Source organism: Microtus ochrogaster, chromosome 22, assembly GCF_000317375.1.
Source record: "Microtus ochrogaster isolate Prairie Vole_2 chromosome 22, MicOch1.0, whole genome shotgun sequence".
NCBI classification, from domain to species: Eukaryota; Metazoa; Chordata; class Mammalia; order Rodentia; family Cricetidae; genus Microtus; species Microtus ochrogaster.
Genome location: NC_022023.1, coordinates 3,056,954 through 3,076,177, shown reverse-complemented (window position 1 = coordinate 3,076,177; position 19,224 = coordinate 3,056,954). Strand labels below are relative to the sequence as shown.

At 48.6% G+C, this 19,224-nt stretch overlaps 1 protein-coding gene across 3 annotated transcripts in view; it reads left to right on the top strand.

Annotated features, from left to right (window-relative positions):
• Positions 1-19,224, top strand: part of Tenm4 (teneurin transmembrane protein 4) — a 2,359,892-nt gene that overhangs the window by 2,322,700 nt on the left and 17,968 nt on the right. For all 3 annotated transcript variants that reach the window (XM_026784248.1, XM_013350155.2, XM_026784249.1), the window contains 4 exons: positions 839-993; positions 6,709-7,586; positions 15,666-15,838; positions 18,892-19,127. In XM_026784248.1, coding sequence (XP_026640049.1) covers positions 839-993; positions 6,709-7,586; positions 15,666-15,838; positions 18,892-19,127 — 1,442 coding nt within the window. The remainder of the gene's footprint in view (positions 1-838; positions 994-6,708; positions 7,587-15,665; positions 15,839-18,891; positions 19,128-19,224) is intronic.

Here is a 19,224-nt window from a genome sequence, read left to right as displayed (position 1 = left end):
CACACACACACACACACGTACACACACACACAGACACACGTACACACACACACAGACACACACACACACACAAGATCCATACAGCCTGGACACACACACACACGCACGCACACACACACACACACACACACGAGATCCATGACTGTGTTTGCAGGACTTCAGAAAGAGGTTCCTTTAAATAATTCCCAGCGAGGCTGGCAAAGGTCTTCCTCGACGTTTCTGTTAGTAGCCAAGTGAAAGAAGAAACCTCTCCTGTGGCAGCAAAGCAGGAAGCCAGAGCCTGAGGTCTGGGACACTAGATTTTAATCCCTCGCTCATGGGACACTCAAAGCCTTGACACCGTCACTGCACCCTGTTCATCTGTGGAGGGGGCTGGAGGGGCCGGGAATGTAGCTCAGTTGATAGAGAGCTTGCCTGAAGCACACAGAGCCCTAGGTTCAAGCCCCTGCCCTGCATAACACTGGTCATGCTATATAATCCCAGCAGTCTTTTGGAAGGTAGAGACAGGAGTTCCAAAGTTCCATCTTCTCTATATCTGGAACTCAAGACCAACCTGGGCTATAGGACGTCCTGTCTGAAAGAAATAAAAACAATTTTAGATTCTTCTTCTTAAAATTTAAAAGTAAACAAACCTAAGTGATAAACGACATGGTAAAAAACAAAAGGGAGCTGGAGGGACTGGGGTGTAGCTCAGTGCTCTGGTGCTGACCTCCGTGTACGAGACCCTTTTAGAGGGACAGAGAGCTGGACGGGAGAAGATGCCGGATCCCAAAGCTGTCTACTGCACGGCTCCTTCTCATCTCCAGTGCTGACCCCTGCCTGGCCTTCTCCACCCTAGGAATTACAGTGGACAAGTTCGGGCTCATTTACTTTGTGGATGGCACAATGATCCGACGTGTCGATCAGAACGGGATCATCTCCACCTTGCTGGGCTCCAATGACCTCACCTCCGCCAGGCCCCTCAGCTGCGATTCTGTCATGGATATTTCTCAGGTGAGAAGACCTTGTGTGCTGGGACCCTGTGTGCCGTGTGCCCTTCCTGTCATCTGTCATCAGATGACAGCTCCTCTTGCCTTTGAATGGGTCTCACTTGGTTCAGGGACTGTGTTGAGTTCCCAGAGTTCAAAGACAAGGAAGAAACTATGCCAGCCTAACTGCCCTGAGTTCACCATTAGGTCTAACAAGTATGTGGCTGGATTCGGGACTCAGAGGACAGTGATAGAATCCTTCCAGGGCCAGCAGACCAGGGTGGACCTAAACTCATAGCCCTGAACCTCCTCTTTGACACCATGTACAGACAGACACCTGTTTATTTTCTGGACCATAAGCTGCACAAGGACAGGAATTCAGCCTGCCGTCTCCTATACTTTACCAAGGTGCCTGGTATATCATCAGAGCCCAGCCCGTATTTGTTGGACAGCTGGCTGAACCCTAGCTGTACCACTCAACAGGTCCCTAGCTACCCCAAGCTCTGGTGCGTGTATGAGTTTGTGAGATCTTTTGAACCTCATGTCTCCTAACCATATACCGAAGTGATTGACATCAGCACAGCGTGGGATCAACATGCTCATCACTTGAGATGTAATGATTGGAAAGTATCTTAGCATCCACTTTCAGTAAAGAGGGGGCTTGGGTACCAGGTTTGGACCAGGGATTTGCAGGATGACAAAAAAAAAAAAAAGAACAGAGATGGTATACGCAAAGATGCAAAGATGTTACCAGGCCTCGTGTGGTCAAAGGACACTGGAAATCTGGGGATGCAGCTCAGTTGATAGAATATTGCTTGCTTGTCATTCACAAGGCCCCAAGTTCAATCCCTAGGTCCATGTAAGTTAGATATGGTGGCACACTCCTCTAATCCCACTTCTGAGACATAAGGTTGGAGAACCAAAGTTCAAACTCATTTTTAGCTTACGTTCAAAGTCAGCCCGAGATACATGAGACCCTCAAAAACATTGGAGACTTGAATGCCACAGCAGAGGGCACTTTGGAGGGAGCTGAGATAGGAAGGATGGCCTAGAGCCACTGAGAGAAGAACCTCATACTATAGGGATTTGGGCCTCAGAAGGTAGACATCAGGAATCCCAATGGTGACTGGCTGTCCAGTATATCCTCTGATGATTTGGCAAGGGCCAGGTTCTTTACTGCCAGGCCCTGGATCAGAGCTTGGCTTGAGTTCAATTGGTGAGCAACCATCCTGCTAACATTATCGGAGCCTAGGGAATATAAAGAAGCTGATGGTGGCCTCTCCCAGCCTGGCTTGCCGTGCCTTCCTCTGTTACTAACACCCATCTCTGAACGCCTTCTCCAAGTCCCGTGACCACACCGTTGGCATTCCCAGCACCCACATCCCCTCCCAGCCCAATGCTGGTGCAGTGTCCGTGTGCCAGGTTCCACGATGATGCCTTCCAGAGAAGAATCTGTTCCCTGCCACTGTCTTTGCAATTTGGCAGGCTTCGCCCTGCTGGCTCGAGAGTTTCTCTCTCCAGTCTGTGAGCAAGCTAGAATTACCCAGGAGGAAGCCGCCAAAACCTAAGGATGTGCAGACAAGTATTTTCGCCTCTCTAAATGGGCCCTCAACCAGCCAGCACAGGGTGCCCAAACATTTTCAATCCACACACCGGAAGATTGTTTAGGTTTAGATACAGGCGCTGCCCAGCACTCACACCAAAGGCTCTGGAAGGCAGCTGGCATGTTGAAGAGGAGAAAAACAGAAAAGCCACATCCTGAGAAATCACGGAGTAAAAGTCCTCCTAGTCCTTGCTGCCTTTGTCTGAATGTAGGAACTGGATTTTTTTTTTTTCCAGAAAAAAACAGAACGGGCATCTGTTTTTACACACACATATGGGAGGCAGCATTTGTTTTCAGGGACCCCTCTAGTGACAACACCCAGCTCGCTGGCTTTCCTGTGGGGACGAAGAAGGAAAGCCACAGAAACCATGACCAAAGCCTACAGAGCAGATAGGCATGGAATGTGGGAGGAGACACGCTGCAGGAGGGCACGCGGTAGACAAGCAGACACCACAGCCCTGGAGGCTGATTCCCAGCTACCCAGGTAGAATCACCACCGCTCCATACGGTAGAGCCAAAATGAGAATTTACCATGTGCCGGGTACTCACTCTGCTGGAAATGAGCTGAGTACAACTTCTCTTTTCTCGTTTATTTGTCACCATCATCCCTGGGGTAGAATGAGGGAAACTGAGGCTGAGCGAAAGGAAATGCCTTTATAAACAGAGCCCTGCCCTGGGTTTCATCAAGGATGGGGAATGAATCTTTCTAATGAGATCGTGAACATAATTGCCTAGCACAGGGCCACCAGCTGGTAATAGGATGTAAATATTCCACGAAACTCTATAAAGAACTTCCCTCTCTATGTTCTCATTCGCCACAGCTCCTCTGGATAATGTTGATTGCTCTGCTATGGGAAAAGAAGTTCGGGGTCTCAGAAACTTGAGTGAGGTGACCTGACCCATTAGTGACTGTGGAGGTGAACAGGAAGTGAGGTGCCCTGCGCCATCCCTCCTGCCCTGCGCACCGTTTGTAGACATTCACTGAGTTATTCCTGTGACAACACATTTTGCATACGCTCATCTCTCCGTGGCAAAGCAGTGGCCTCTAAACATCTTGATGGAGATGCAGAGTGCCCAGGACAGCTGGGAAAGGGAGCTCCCTCCACCCCAGGTCCCTAGGTTCCTGAGGGCCACAGCAGCTCTGAGGTTCAGGCCTAACATTTTGGTGATGGGGATTGAAGCTGTGGCGGCATTATCATTAGCCAGAGGAGAGAGGGGAACACATGGTGTCTGGTGGAGAGACATCAAGCCAGCAGTCCAGTCCGTCAGAGCCCAGGGCAGCTGAGAGCAGGGTTCCCCTTTCCCAGGCACACGGTCACATAAACAAACAGAAAATGCTAAACTGCTCTGCTTGCCTGTTCCTTTCTTCTGCCCCCCCCCGCCCCGCCTCTACTCCTTCCCATCCCCCCCACCCATCTTTTCATCATAACGACAGGCAGAAAGGTCTCTGCAAGGAAGTCTCCAAGGTGCCACAGGACCAGAGGGCATAAAATATTTAGCGGCCAGTGTTGACAAGGAATGGATTTTAGGAAATTGAAAAGTCTCCTGTCACTTTAAAGCAAACTGTGTGTTCTTGATGTAGCCGAAAGCTGTCAGGACCATGCCCCAGAGAGCACTGGATGGGAGGCGGGGGCAGTTGCTCTGCGGGGTCTGTAGCTCTCCTGCTCTGCAGACAAGGGCTGGGGCCAGTGAGGAACAAGAGGCTTTAAGATACACGAGCTGAGCACTGTTTTGACCCATCCTGAGAAGGACTCTAAACTAAGGGGACAGAGAGAGGCAAACTCACAAACTGGCTTAGAGGTTTTATTGTTGTTTGCTTGGTTGTTTTTTTGGTTTTTATTTTGGTATTGTTGTTTTACATTTGCCGACAACCACATAGACACTGTAGCAACTTTTTTAAAAAATTAAAGTAAGGCATCATCCTTGATCCCAGAATGATTAATATGTTGGTATGTTTCCTTTGAGCTTTATATCTCCTCTTTGTCTGTAAAGTAACTTCTGCATTTTCCCTAGCTGGTTTCCATCTATTCCTGAAGCTCTGTAGTCTGCTCTTTCCATTTAGCAGGTAGCAAACACTTCCCCCACTTCATGCCATAGCCACCTAGAGAGAGCAGTACCGCTTACCCTGTGGGTTGTGACCCTTTCGAGGTCACACATCAAATATCCTGCATGTCAGATATCCAAACTTCAATTCGTAACAGTAGCAACATGAAGTTATGAAGTAGCAACAAAGTAATTCTATGGTTGAGGGGTGAGCGCAGCATAAAGAACTACACGGAAGGGTTGCAGCACTAGGAAGGTTGAGAACCATTGACCTACAGCATCATGGGAAAAGATTATTCACAGGTTTCTAAATTACAAGCCAAGTAAATGTGCTATCATTATTTAGCTAGTTCTTGGTTTTGGGGCACCTGAGTTGGTTCTGTTTGGTTTGGGGTTTTTGTTGTTCTGTTTTGTTGCCATTATTAAAATGGCCATGATTTAAAAAAAAAAAAAGTTAGGTGGTGGTGGCACACTCCTGGGGAGGCAGAGACAGGCGGAGCTCTGTGAGTTCGAGACCAGCTTGATCTATAAGAGATAGTTCGAGGACAGGCTCCAAAGCTACACAGAGAAACCCTGTCTTAAAAAAGAAGAAGAAGAAGAAGAAGAAGAAGAAGAAGAAGAAGAAGAAGAAGAAGAAGAAGAAGAAGAAGAAGAAGAAGAAGAAGAAGACGAGGAGGAGAAAGAAGAAGAAGAGAAAGAAGAAGAAGAAGAAACCACTATAAACACTACTAGCATGCAAGAGAAAATTTCTAGAAGAGAGATTTTCTAATTACATTATTCACATTGTTTGAATAAGCCCCGAATCAGACCGAATGTCAAGGGTTTGCAGGAAGCCCAGGAATTTCAAAATGATAGGTCTTCAGGTAGAGCTGGAAAGCCAGCTGCAAGAAGCACGGGTCAATATTTCCAGAATACGTGCAGCATTAGCTGGGCCTCTTGGGGACATTATTGGCCAAGGGCTTCCCTTGGCCAGCCCTTCCCAGTGTGATACATGCAACAGTCCTTGGAGTAAAACTGCTCACCCCAAACCCTGATGGGCACCTAGGCACCCACTCGAAGGCTCATCATGACTCCAGCCACTTTCCCAGCCTGGGGGGTGGGGGGAGAGAAAGAGAGAGAGAGAGAGAGAGAGAGAGAGAGAGAGAGAGAGAGAGAGAGGCTGACTCAATGTGAGTCTCCAGGCTCTGACCTACGTCCCACTACAAATCTCATTAATCCCTTCTATATGACCTGCTCTCTGAAGTCCTAGAGACACCCCTCCCCCGTGTCAATCAGTCTTTGCTGAGCTCCAGTGTGAACTCGGTCCCCAGGGATCGGTTCAGATTCAGTAGGTGTGGGCAAGCTTGTCATTCTGCGTTTCTGACCAGCTGCAAGGGGGTGCCAACCGGCACTGCTGGTCTGATTATTTCCCTTTAAGAGAAGAACCCAGATATGGTTCCCAACTCAAGAAATAATCACCTAGGAAGTCACTTTAAAACAACCCCAGTGAGCAGGCCAACTACACCAAGGACCCGACTGATCTGACTGCTCAGAACATTTCCTACAATCTTGATCAATAGCACAAATTGGGGGCCAAAATCGAAAACCACTAGTCTAGAATCCTGTGTCAGACAGGCATGGATGTTCTGGCTTTACATCCCCCAAGCCTAACTTTGTGTTAGTCACCTTCATGTGTGAGCCATGTCAGCATCTCATGGAGATCTTTTGAAACCCCCCAAGCAACTCCCATGTCAGCTTCCAGACTCCCATCTTCTTCTCCCCTCTGCATCCATTATCCATCATACGAGTCCGAGCACTTACTGTTGTATCGGGAGGTACAGTGGTCTCCCCTATTCTCCCAATATGAAATTTGAAGCTAAGAAAAGCCAAGTAACCTGCCAAAGGTCATGAGTGGATGGGTCTAGGTTCAGAACTAAGCCTGTCTGACTCCAGAGTCTACATCTCGAGGCTGTGGTCCCCTTCTTCTGTTTCTGCCCTGCTGGGTCAAACTGTATATAAACACCCTTGGGACACAATCGTGGGTTATTGGGAGTTTGGGGGTGATGGTTAGTGAGCGTCCTGGCATTATTTGAGTGTCCGTGTCTTCATTGTCAGGTTCGCCTGGAGTGGCCCACAGACTTAGCCATCAACCCAATGGACAACTCCCTCTACGTCCTTGACAACAACGTGGTCCTGCAAATCTCCGAAAACCACCAGGTGCGCATTGTTGCCGGGAGGCCCATGCACTGCCAGGTCCCTGGCATCGACCACTTCCTGCTGAGCAAGGTGGCCATCCACGCCACCCTAGAGTCAGCCACGGCTTTAGCTGTCTCGCACAACGGAGTCCTGTACATCGCCGAGACGGATGAGAAAAAGATCAACCGCATCAGGCAGGTCACCACAAGCGGTGAGATCTCCTTGGTCGCCGGTGCCCCCAGCGGCTGCGACTGTAAAAACGATGCCAACTGTGATTGCTTCTCTGGCGATGATGGCTACGCCAAGGATGCCAAGCTGAACACCCCCTCTTCCCTGGCTGTGTGTGCCGACGGGGAGCTCTACGTGGCTGACCTTGGAAACATCCGGATCCGATTCATCCGGAAGAACAAGCCTTTCCTCAACACCCAGAACATGTACGAGCTGTCCTCCCCCATCGACCAGGAGCTGTACCTCTTTGACACCAGCGGCAAACATCTGTACACCCAGAGCCTGCCGACGGGAGACTACCTGTACAACTTCACCTACACGGGGGACGGCGACATCACGCACATCACCGACAACAACGGCAACATGGTGAACGTCCGCCGGGATTCTACCGGAATGCCCCTCTGGCTGGTAGTCCCAGATGGCCAGGTCTACTGGGTGACCATGGGCACCAACAATGCACTCAGAAGCGTCACCACGCAAGGACACGAGCTGGCTATGATGACGTACCATGGCAACTCCGGCCTCCTGGCGACCAAGAGCAATGAAAACGGGTGGACGACGTTTTACGAGTAAGTATCAAGATGGGGCTGTGTTCTATGGGATGCACTGTAAGACTGAAGATGAATGATTTGGGGGAATGTACTTGTTATGGATTTCCTTTTAATTCAGATTGGGACCGAAGACCCTTACTGGTGATGGTTTGTTCCGCACGGTCGTGCTCTGAGTAATTTATCCTAAAAGGGAAATGGTTTGGACTCATAGACATGGCCTTCAATCCCAGCTCTACCATGGCCTTAATCTCACTAGGTGTCACTTTCCATACCTGTAAAATGGATACAGTAGACCACAGCAACATGATGTCAACCTAAACTACTTCATGTGTTAATATTTTCATATAAACAGGAAGGTAAGAATAAAGGGAACGCCCCAAATGAATGAATTTTCTACATAATTGAGGTTCCATTTTTTTTTAATTTTGGGTGAACTTAGGGCATTCATTACACTCTCCCTTCTCAAGCATATAAACATCGCCTGGCCTTTCTTTTAGGAAGTCAAGGTCATCAAGGAATGGTAACAGTTGTAGGTCATGCCGTGCTACAAGAATTAACTTCCAGGAGTGGGGACACGGAGCCCTTCACCCCTAAATGAACCAAATGATTTTGAGCATTTGTTTATGGGCTTCTGTAAGCAATGGGTGTGCTCTGACTGTCTCCCTCCTCACGGCAGTGATGCGTTTGTACTCTGCTTTCGGTTGAAAGACAGTGTTCACTTCAAGTACCTGCTTCCTCCTCTCCACACGAGATAAGCATCTCAAAGCAGTGCGGCCAGAGAGGCAGAAGTGCAGCTCACTACAGTCCCAGGCAAATTATTCATCTCACATACATGTAGACGACGGATGTGCTGTTTTAATGAATGGGTCTTGTAACATCTCTTTTTCAATATGAGATTTTTTTTTTAAGTTTCTCTTCTTTGTCATGTTTGAGACAACTGAGCCTGCTGAATATGTCAGCATTAGACAGGCCGTGGGAGCTGGCAGAGAACTTGGTCTTGTCGAACATCAGCTCTGTGCTAGAAACCGAGTCATTGAGCTAATCCTCACGGCAGCGGGGGCGACAGGTAGTATTTTCTCCTTTACAAAGGCGGAGACTGAGGGAGACTCGTTTGCAGGCTGTAATAGAGCGAGAGCACTACAGTGGACCCAGTGTTGGGAGGGGGCTATAATTGATTTTTAAATATAATTTATACTAAAAAAAAATGTCATAGCCCCATGTACAAAGTTCACCAGCTAAATTCCTTTCTCCAAACAGGGGCCTTGTTAATTGCAAAAAAAAAGACAAAGATCCAGGAAAATAGCAATTATCTTGATTAGCTCATTGAAATGGAAATACACTAAATAATTCAATTTCCCCCATTGCCTGGTAGAAACCCCTTATACATTATTTAGCCAATACAGGGGTTTCTTTGTCAGAGCAAATCTGTTCACGCAATTAGTTCCCAAGGTCACTCCCTTCATCAAATCCCAAACTGAATGTGAACACATCACTGCTGTGTGTCAGACCCTTTCTCCCAATATCTGTACAGCACCTCGGGTTTGCAAGCCCCTGGGCCTGACACAGAAATGCATTGACAAGGGTCTCCCCAGTCAGTAAGAATTATCATCCGCGTGTTCCTTTCACCTATGAACACACCAGGCTCATAGAAAGTGCATGATAAGCTTCGAGTCATGCAGTCGGTATAAAGCCCGAGCATAGTGGGTGCTCCTCCTGCAGCTCTGCATCTCCTGGCATTCATGAAGCTGAGGCAGCCTGGGCTACATGCACAGTGAGTTCCAAGCCAGAGCTGTGCTACATAGTGAGACCCTGTCTCCAGAAGAGCAGCAAGCAAGGAAGCTGACAGAATGAGGCTAGTTCCAAAGTTGACTCTCCGGGTGGGAGTAAGCCACAAACTCCCCCATGTCCCGTAGGAGGAAGTGGCTCCAGCCTCCCACAGTGCCCATGACAGCTCCTCTTATAACTACACCAGCAGTAAATATGTGGGTTCCTTACTAATTCTTTAAATTCATTTCTGCTTCAAGTTTAGGGCTTGCCACCTCATAGGTGCGTAGTAAATATTTTATGAATGAAATGTTGACTCAGGAGGGAAAGGGAGATAAAGAAGGCACACACGCTGCCGCGAGAATCCTAGATGCAGATCCTGGCTCCGGCATTATCGGTGCACCTGGCGGGACGCAGAATTCAATTCACACAGTTCAAATAAAATACTTGGCTTCCGGTCTGCGCCTGAGAGATATGAGAGCTAAAAAGAGCATCCTTCCCAACTTTACAATGAAAATAAGCCCGACAAGAGACAAATATATGTGTTTTCTTCAAATTCCTTCCCGGGGGTCTCAGGGCAAGCAACTGGCCCAAACCCAAGAACTCAACCCACAGAAAAGGACCACGTCTGAGCTCTGGCTTGCCTGGGTAGACATGGCCAAACACTGGAGTAGAAGTTTAGCCAGAGGTGAAATTAATGTGGGAAGCGCATGTCCTCTTCATGATCCTCCTGACCCCTACAAACTACAACAGGGGTTTCTACATATATATGCATGCACACACACACACACGCGCGCGCATGCACACACACATACAGAAAATATTAAGGAACCCACTCTCACAATTGACATGATGGAGGGGCCCAGCAGCTGCTAAGGGGAATCATAGTACCAGCCCACTCCTCCCGTGCCTTTCTCACCCTGTCCCCAATAAGGAGCAAGGGGAAAGGGCATCCACACATTTTCCTCAGACACTGGTGAAAATCCACTCAGCTCAATGGGAGACAAAGAAGGGGAGGATAGAAAAACCGCTGGCGTGAGAAGGGTGGGGCTAGGCCTCCAGTCCAGGACTGCCACCTAAGAAGACCAGGAGCATGGAACAGCTCAGGCACCCTCGGGCATCTCCAGTCCAGGACTGCCACCTAAGAAGACCAGGAGCATGGAACAGCTCGGGCACCCTCGGGCACCTCCCGGAAGCCCTGTCAGAACCATAGAGAATGTGCCCCTACCACCACAACTGCCTGAAATCTTGAAGCAAAAGCAAGAGGCAGATACAAAAAAACCAAAAAAAAAAAAAAACAAAACAAAAAAAACGTAGCCATCAGACCCCCACATCCAGATATGACAGCAATGTTGAAAACCCCTTTCAGGGAATTTAAAACAACTGTAATTACATTAACAGCTCTAATGGAAAAGGTGGGCCGCAGGGCAAGATCAGACGGACGGTTTCAGCTGAGATGTGGGAATAAAGAATCAAATGGAAATGCTAAAACTGAGAACCACGGCCACAGAGATGAAGGATGCCTCTAATGGGCCCAGGGCTCTTGATGACAGCGTGACACAGTTGGGTCAGTGGAAATTACCCAGACGGACACACAAAGAAGAAAAGATAAACCCACGGAGCGGGGCGTTCAGGAGCCAGGAGAGAATATCAAATGGCCAAATGTGCATGTCATAGAAGTCGAGAAAAGAGAGAATAGGCAGAAGAAATGCTTGAGCGAATAATGACTGATAATTAATAGCGGGCCACCGTCCAAAGACGCTCAGAGAGTGACAGGCCAAATACGCATGCGCACACACACACACACACAGGCGGAAACTTCTAAGCATATCACATTCAAACTATTGAAACGTAGAGAAAGGGGAATTTTCTGAGAACAGCCTAAAGACAGGGGAAAGATGGGATATTTTATAGGAGGGGGAAAATTGATAAAAAAAAAAAAAAAAAAAAACAATCACAACAATTTCTCACCAGAAACCCTGCAAACTAAAAGACAGGAATGCAAAAAGAAAAGCAAAACTAATATCTGACCACTGAGACGTGATTCCAAAAATGTGTTTAGATGAAGACATCTAGAGGGACTGGTAAAGATAAGGGATCACAACAAGGAGCTGAGACCCAGGGTCACTAAGAAGAATGAACGGCCATTACCAGCCTCCAGGCTAAGGCGGGCATAGGACAAGTCACTGAAGCTGTAGCCTCGGGCGGAGACACCCCTCCAAAGAAGATGTGGTTGGCTAGCTGGGAAAGGGACCACAGGAGATAGTGAAGGAAACCATGTCCTAATCTCAGCTCTTTCCCATGCCCACCGCTGACTTAACCCCACTGAAGCAAACCAGCAGGGTGCCCAGTGTGCAATCTAAAGCCTCCAGCCTCTCAGGCGACAAAGAACGTCAAAGGGCAAGTCTCGGAGTCACCAACTGGCTCCATGTTCCATGGAAGAGGGAGAGCCAGGATTCCATCCCTGCTGGACATGACTCCGAAGTGTTCTGTCCCCCGCTGAGACACCTGGCCTTAAAACAGCATCCGTGAGCTTATAAAGTCTTCAGCTCTTACGGATCTCAGGAATCCGGAAGGCTAGAATTCATTGTTTGAACTCAGTCTTGCGGTAAATATTCAGTGTAAGTCATGACTGCAAAATCCAGAAAGTTCTCTGGCTCTGCCTGACCTGAGGAATGCCCGGTGATGTGATGTCATCCATTGCTGTGACTTGAAGCCAAGGGAACTACTGTTATAGCTGGCTTTGAACTCTAATTCTTTATCAATGGCACAGTGACCAGATCCTTTGCTGGTGACACTGGTATTTAGGACAATTACAGATGAAAGCCTTGAAAATCAGCACCTTCGTTATCCAACCGAAAAGTCGAGATCAGCAAACGTTACGTATCTCAGAGATAACTTGGCATACCCCCACCCCCACTTGCTGCACGTAGCGAGCTGCTAGCAGTGGAGTCCGTGGTGTGAAGAAAGCCTTGGAGCACGTGTGAAGGTACCCTTTCGCGGTCCTCTTCTGAAAGCCAAGTTCGCAGCAGCTCCATGAATCTTTCATGTGTCTTCTTTCACCACGCTGTAAAGATGCTTCGGAAAACTGGCGTGAAGAAAAGTCAGCGGAAAAGAAACCCTGGCAAGCCAATCATCTGACCCTCTTTACCTCCCCCCTCCCAACGGGGACCTGGCGCTGCAGCCGGAGCCAAGCAGAACCTCTTGAAAATGTCAGTCTTTTTGACCCACTTGAGACTTCCAAACAGGATTCCATTTCCCCACTTTAAAGAAGAGATGAACACAAAGGTTTTTTTTTTTTTCTTTATCTGAAACAGCATCACTTTTATGGAAAGTTGTCCCCCCCCCCAAAAAAAACCCCACAATCTTTACGGTCAAGCAGACCTGATTTTTGAATCTGCATCCTTCTATGACCTGTGTCCTTTTAGGCAAGACGATCATCCTCTCTGACCTCCGTCACTGTCATTCGTAAGACGACAATAACAATCCCTACCCTGAAAGATGCTAATAAACATGATGCTTGATACCTGAAAAGCACTCGGAACATTAACAAGCTCTTCTTTCTTCATATAGAAGGGGATATAAAGTAGATGACGGCTCTTAATCAGACCCCAAAAAATCAACAAAAATAGCCAGCATTCCCTTATTCAGTCAGTGAGCATCGCAGAGCAGAATCTCCATGCTCCATGCTGAGTCTCTTCCAGGCACTGAAAAACCCACAAGGTCCCTGTCCTCAAGGATCTTAAATTCTAATGTCAGGAGGCAGGTAAACAAGATAACAAAAATAGTGACAAGAACACAGGACAGTAATGAAGTAGAGAAGGGGGTGTCTGTTTTACAAACAGTCCCTGACTGTTTGTTAGTGTATTTGAACTGAAGCACAGCAGATGTTGAAAGGGACTAGCTGGGCTTGTACTCAAAGGCAGCCATCAACCTCTGCAAACAGAAGAGCACCCCAGCACAACCTGGGCATGGCATGTTTGGAGCAGAAGCACAGAGACTCCAAGGAAGCTCAGAAGAGCAAGCTCAAAGAGACACAGGAAGGAGTCGGGGTCACGTAGCCAACCTTCATTCACTTTATTAAGAACTCCAAGTTGTGGGCATTCGGCCAGGACAAGCTGAGTCCCTCCCTTCAGGGGCCAACATTCCACGGAGGACAGTCCTAGGATATGGAAGGCCCTGCAGAGACGTTCAGAAGTTCACGTCCACTACGTATTTGTGAGATGAGCATTAGTATGGTCAGCCATGGCGAAGGAAGCATAGCTGCCACAGTTACACCACGAGCCTGCCTGTGTTGCTACTGGTTGTGGTTAGACAGAGCCGAGTGTGGTCCTCCAGGCTCACCTCTGTCAAGGGTAGAGACAGGACCCCCGCTCAGACTGTACCATCTCTCCTGTTTATAGAAGAAAACATACCAGTGCTTCGGGAGTTGTCTGTCATAGAAAGCACGACTGTCAGGCCAGAGAGATGACACACACCTGTCATCCGTCACCTGTAAGGTGGAGGCGGAGAGGTCACCCCCCAGCTGCACAGTTAGCTCAAAGCCAGCCTAGGCTACACCAGGCAAAGGTGGAGGCGGAAAGGTCACCCCCACCCCAGCTGCCCAGTCAGCTCAAAGCCAGCCTAGGCTACACCAGACACAGTCTCAAAATAACACACCAAAATCAACAAACAAACAAAAGCCATGATAAGCAGAACTAAGACAATGTCTCAACATCACCCAAACAGACCCGGCGCCCAAAGCAGCCTCTTGGAGCTGGAGCTGTCTTTCTCTGGTGTCTCTCCTATGCCGCAGTGACTCTCAGCAGGTCCATGGGGTCCTGCAGAGGCAGCCCACAGGGCAGAGGGCTCAGGGCCCGGGTCGTGGGGGGCTTCAGTTCAGTGAAAGGTAGAATATTCGGATAGGATAATCGCAGGTATTGATCAAGAGGCCAGTGAATCCATTTCTCGATCCATTGGCATTTCTCAAGTTCTGGGAGACACTGAAATTAATGACTAGGAGACCAAAATTTATAAATTGGCTGTTCCATTTGATGTTCATTGAATTAAGACATTCAGTCCTTCTAATGGAATATGTGAAGAGTGGAAATTACTGGGTTTGGGCTGTGGCGTGTAAAATGAAAACCAGATCTTGAAGGCACAGGGCCTTTTCATTGTATCTTCCTCTGGCTCGATTTAATTATGCATTACAATCTACCTTCCATAATAATTGCAATTGTCCGCCTGCTACAAAGCCGCCTTCTGTTTGGAGATGAACACTCTGGGGAGAAGCCTGGGGAGAGGGCTGAAGTACAACTTAATGAGAGCGGTTGCCTCTAGATCTGTGCTTCCAGCAGAAGTTTACCGTGCACCTACTGTGTGCCCAGGTCTGCCAAGTCCTGCAGGAGACAGTGTGTGAATGAACCATGGTCTCTTCTCCCCATGCCCACTGTATTCATTTATTTGTTACTTTCCAACCGTTTCTGACTTTCCCAAATGATGCTGAGGCAGGGATGAACTGAGAGCCAGTGCCCCTGCATCACAGCGGTGGCAGATGACAGGATCCAGGCTGTGTGACTCCACAGAGCTGTCTTGACCTGCAGCTCTCAGTCACGGTCCCAGGAGGGAGCCGACTCGTACCCCAGCCTCCCCAAACACTCTAGCAGGAAGCAAGGCCTTTCCATGCTGGCTGCAGACAGGCAAGGCTATCCTTTCCACCACATGGGCTCAGGAAAGAAAGATTCAGATAAGTGATGTCTTTTCCTGCTGGATAGCAGCAGGGGAGGTTGCACTTAGGAAACCCCGCCAAGCCCTGGACAAGGAGAAGTTAGAGACTGGGGAGTAGATCTGACCAGAAAGAAAGGGCAGACCGTGCAAAGCCACTGCCTGAGCATGGCTCGCACACATTCTGCTCTGATAATCACAACAACGGGTGTTCAACACTAACACGGAAGAGAGACAGGTTTGATTGGTTTTACATACCCACGTCACAGCCCATCCCTGAGGGCAGCCAGGGCAGGAACCTGGAGGTAAGAGCTCAAGCAGAGCCCACTGAGGGATGCTTCTTCCTGGCTGGGTCCCTCTGCCTAGCACAGAGAGCTTTTTTATGCAGCTCATGCCCACCTGCCTAGGGAATGGTGCCACCCACAGAGGACTGGGGCCTCCGAGCTCCATTAGCACTTAAGAAAACACTCCCATAGGCGTGGTCACAGGCCAGTCTGATCAAGACAATCTTTTCATTGATGTATCCTCTTCCCAGGTGACTCTAAGTTAGGGTCAGTGTGACAGCTGAGGTCAACCATGACACGTCCCATCCTCTGCCTGTCACTAAGTGCCAACCCCTTCGGTCTCTAGGTATGACACCTTTGGCCGCCTGACCAACGTGACCTTTCCAACTGGCCAGGTGAGCAGTTTCCGGAGCGACACAGACAGCTCCGTGCACGTGCAGGTAGAGACCTCCAGCAAGGATGACGTCACCATAACCACCAACCTGTCTGCCTCGGGTGCCTTCTACACCCTGTTGCAAGGTAAGTCATCCGGGGCCTGAGGCCTCTAAGACCCAGAGGTGAAGACCAAGACCAAGACTCCCTCTTGGTTTGCCTCCGTTCTGCCTCCTCATTTGCCAAACATGCCAGGCAGAGGCCTGGAAATCCTCTCCCAGAAACTTGGGGGCGGGGGCGATTGCCCATTGTCCTGTCCTATTATCTTCAGAACAAAGGGGAGAGAATCCTTTGGCCGCCTCCTCTGTCTGATCTTGTAATGGCTCCCAGATTTTTTCCCTCACGCTAGTGCAAGGGAGGCAGAGGACACAAGTAGTCACACCTAACTGTGGCGCAGAGAGATCCTCCCAGAAGCCCAGGAAAGGTCTGTGCCTCCGCCAGAACACACTCCGAGGGAAAGAGACCCTTCCTTCCATGCATCCGTCAGATCGTCCCAAATATGGCTTGTGACGTCAGCTTCAGGTCAATGACAGTGAGGGAGTCTTGCTGTGAATTCCCTACCCTACCTAGACTGTTCCCAAGGGAAGTAGGGACCCCCACGCACTGAAACTTGGTTGGATTTAAGAAAATTCAGCGTCACTTAGGAAAGCCCCGGCTGCCCTTTCCCTTCCTCGCCTGGCTCGATGCACTCCCAAAGCCTCGACATCCAATAGCAAAAGGAGCTTTGCACTGGGCATCCGAGATTCAGTTCTAGCTCCGTCTCTGCTACCTGAGTGCCACAGTGCTCACATTTCTTCTTCGGGGGAAAAAAGGCATGGTGAATGGGTTCTGGGTAGCGTGGAGTCCCTGAGTGAACCTGAGGCACCTGTGCCTGCTGCACAATGCACGTTCCCGTTGCCGTGAACTGGAGGGGGGTCAACTCTTCTTCCCCGAGCCTCAGTTTCTTGATCTTGGAAATGGAGCAGCATTATAAGATCTGCCTCACAGAGTTGCCTAGATACACAGCAGACAGAATTTGCAAAGAGACCAGCATGGGCCAGGCACAGGGTACTGCTCAGAAGACACTTGCTGGATTAACTCAGTGATTGGCAAGCCGTTGGATTTACCACAAGGAGGCAAATGTTTCTGCTTTCATTACTGGTTTAGTTACCACGCATAGTTTCTGCCTTTCAAAAAGCTGGATGAAAAATAGCAGCCATTAAAGAAAGAGAGATCATGCCCAGGAATTCCTTTCTTTTAGTGAGGAGTTGGAACACATCACAGGGTGTGTGCTACGGCAGAGTTATTGCCAAGAGAAGGTGCCAGACCCCATCCAGTAAGAACCCTGCCCGACCTAGGACAGCAAAGACAATGGTTGTTAAGATGTGGGGCCTTCTGGCGAGTTTCTTCCCTCAAGAACTGTTACGTCTGCACACTTTACACTGCTAAGTCTATGTTAATAAGATTTTTATGGCTAGGCAACTTTTTAAAAATTCGAAAGTGCCACATTTCTCAGGTTAAAAAAGTCCCACCATTTAATCCCAGCTTTTCAGGTGGGGGTGAATCAAAATACAATGTCCAGCATACATGCCTAGAACCCCAACTCCAGAAACATCGGGAACATAAAGAGGAAAAGCACACCCTAGAATACACGGATGAGTGGTACCTATTTTCTGCCCGGCACCCCTGCAGGTTGCCCGTCTGTTCTGTGTCCCAGACTCGGGTGCTCGGCGTGGCCACCATCTCAGGAGCCTCTCCTTGTCAGAAATCTGTTTCGCTCTCATCTCAGGTCTGAACTACGAGAAATAATGAGAAGGAGCTGCTAATGAGTGGCAGCCTTGGGCCGGCACAGCCCACACTAACCAGGACCGCGTGTGGGCTGGACCTCCCCCGCACACTGGTCCATCCAGAGTCAACCGTAATGGACGCATGTGTATTCAGCGAGGAGACGCTTTACGAGATAAATTGACACAGGCTTTCCCACTCTTCAGACGGAAGCAAAATACAGATTGTCGGTGAACGATGCATGGCAACATTGAGGCCGACTGCAGAATCCCTGCGAGCGGTACCGCGTGGAAAGATGGAGTGGGGAAGAGAGAAGGAAGGCCTGAGCGGATGTCACCTTAGTGGGGAGATTCAGCAAGGGCTTCCCTTGAAAACTATCTTTTTTAAAAAGACAGATTTATTTTGTTCCACGTGTATGGGCATTTTGCCTGCAGGTATAAAAGTGCAACACATTCGTGTCCGGTGCCCATGGAAGCCAAAAGAGGGGACCAGAAGGTCCCCTGGAACTGGAACTACAGACTGTTGTGAGCTGCTGTGTAGATGCTGGGAATTGAACCCAAGTCCTCTGCAAGAGCAGCAAATATCTTAACCAGAGATTCGTCTTGCTGTAATCCCCAGCACGATGTTTTATGGTTTAACATAGCCTGGGACATACCTAATTTAATCCACCGAATACTCACCAAGCACATAGAATAACAATAAAGCTACCTATCATATTTTGAAGACTTCTCAGCTAAAAAAGATATATGACCGCTTGTGTCAGACTTCTTTCACTTAGTGATAATTGATAATATATTTTTCTTACAGTTTTATTAGTAGTTGGAAAAACTGAAACAAGCTGGGCAGTTAATCCCAGCACTCGGGAGGCAGAGGCAGACGGATCTCTGTGAGTTCAAGGCCAGCCTGGTCTATAGAGTAAGTTCCAGGATGGGCTCCAAAGCCCATCACAGAGAAATCGGTCTCCAAAAACCAAAAAGGAAAACAACAACAACAAAAAAAAAAAGCAAGCTAAAACAAACTAAACGTCTATCTGGTATTATTAAATAAATTGTATTGCTATTTAATGGAAGACTGTAGTTATTATGAAAAATATTTATCAAAAATATTTAATGGCATGATATGAGGCATTGGATGATGGAAAACTCCACCGTAACTATTTGACTCTGTAAATGCATTAGGAAATATTGTAAATTCTACAGATACACAAAATATTTCCTATGGTTTTGAGTAGTGGGCTTATGCGTAGTCTCCATATATCTTCCTAGTTTTCCTCAGTGGTGATGCATTGCTTCTATAGTTGCGGGGGGCACATTTAGACCCCCGACCCAGCCTCTGTCTTCCCTCATCTTAAGCGTCTTTGCTCTCCTCTCCTTCAGACCAAGTCCGGAACAGCTACTACATTGGGGCTGATGGCTCCCTGCGGCTACTGCTAGCCAACGGCATGGAAGTGGCCCTGCAGACCGAGCCACACCTGCTGGCTGGCACCGTCAACCCCACTGTGGGCAAGAGGAATGTCACACTGCCCATCGACAATGGCCTCAACCTGGTGGAATGGCGGCAGCGCAAGGAGCAGGCTCGCGGGCAGGTCACAGTCTTCGGGCGCCGTCTGCGGGTGAGCATCATTTTGCAGGCACCAATCTGGTGGGTGTGGGGGGGTGGGGTTCAGAGAAGCAGATTCCATTTTTAAGACTCTCCCCAAAACTTCAGTT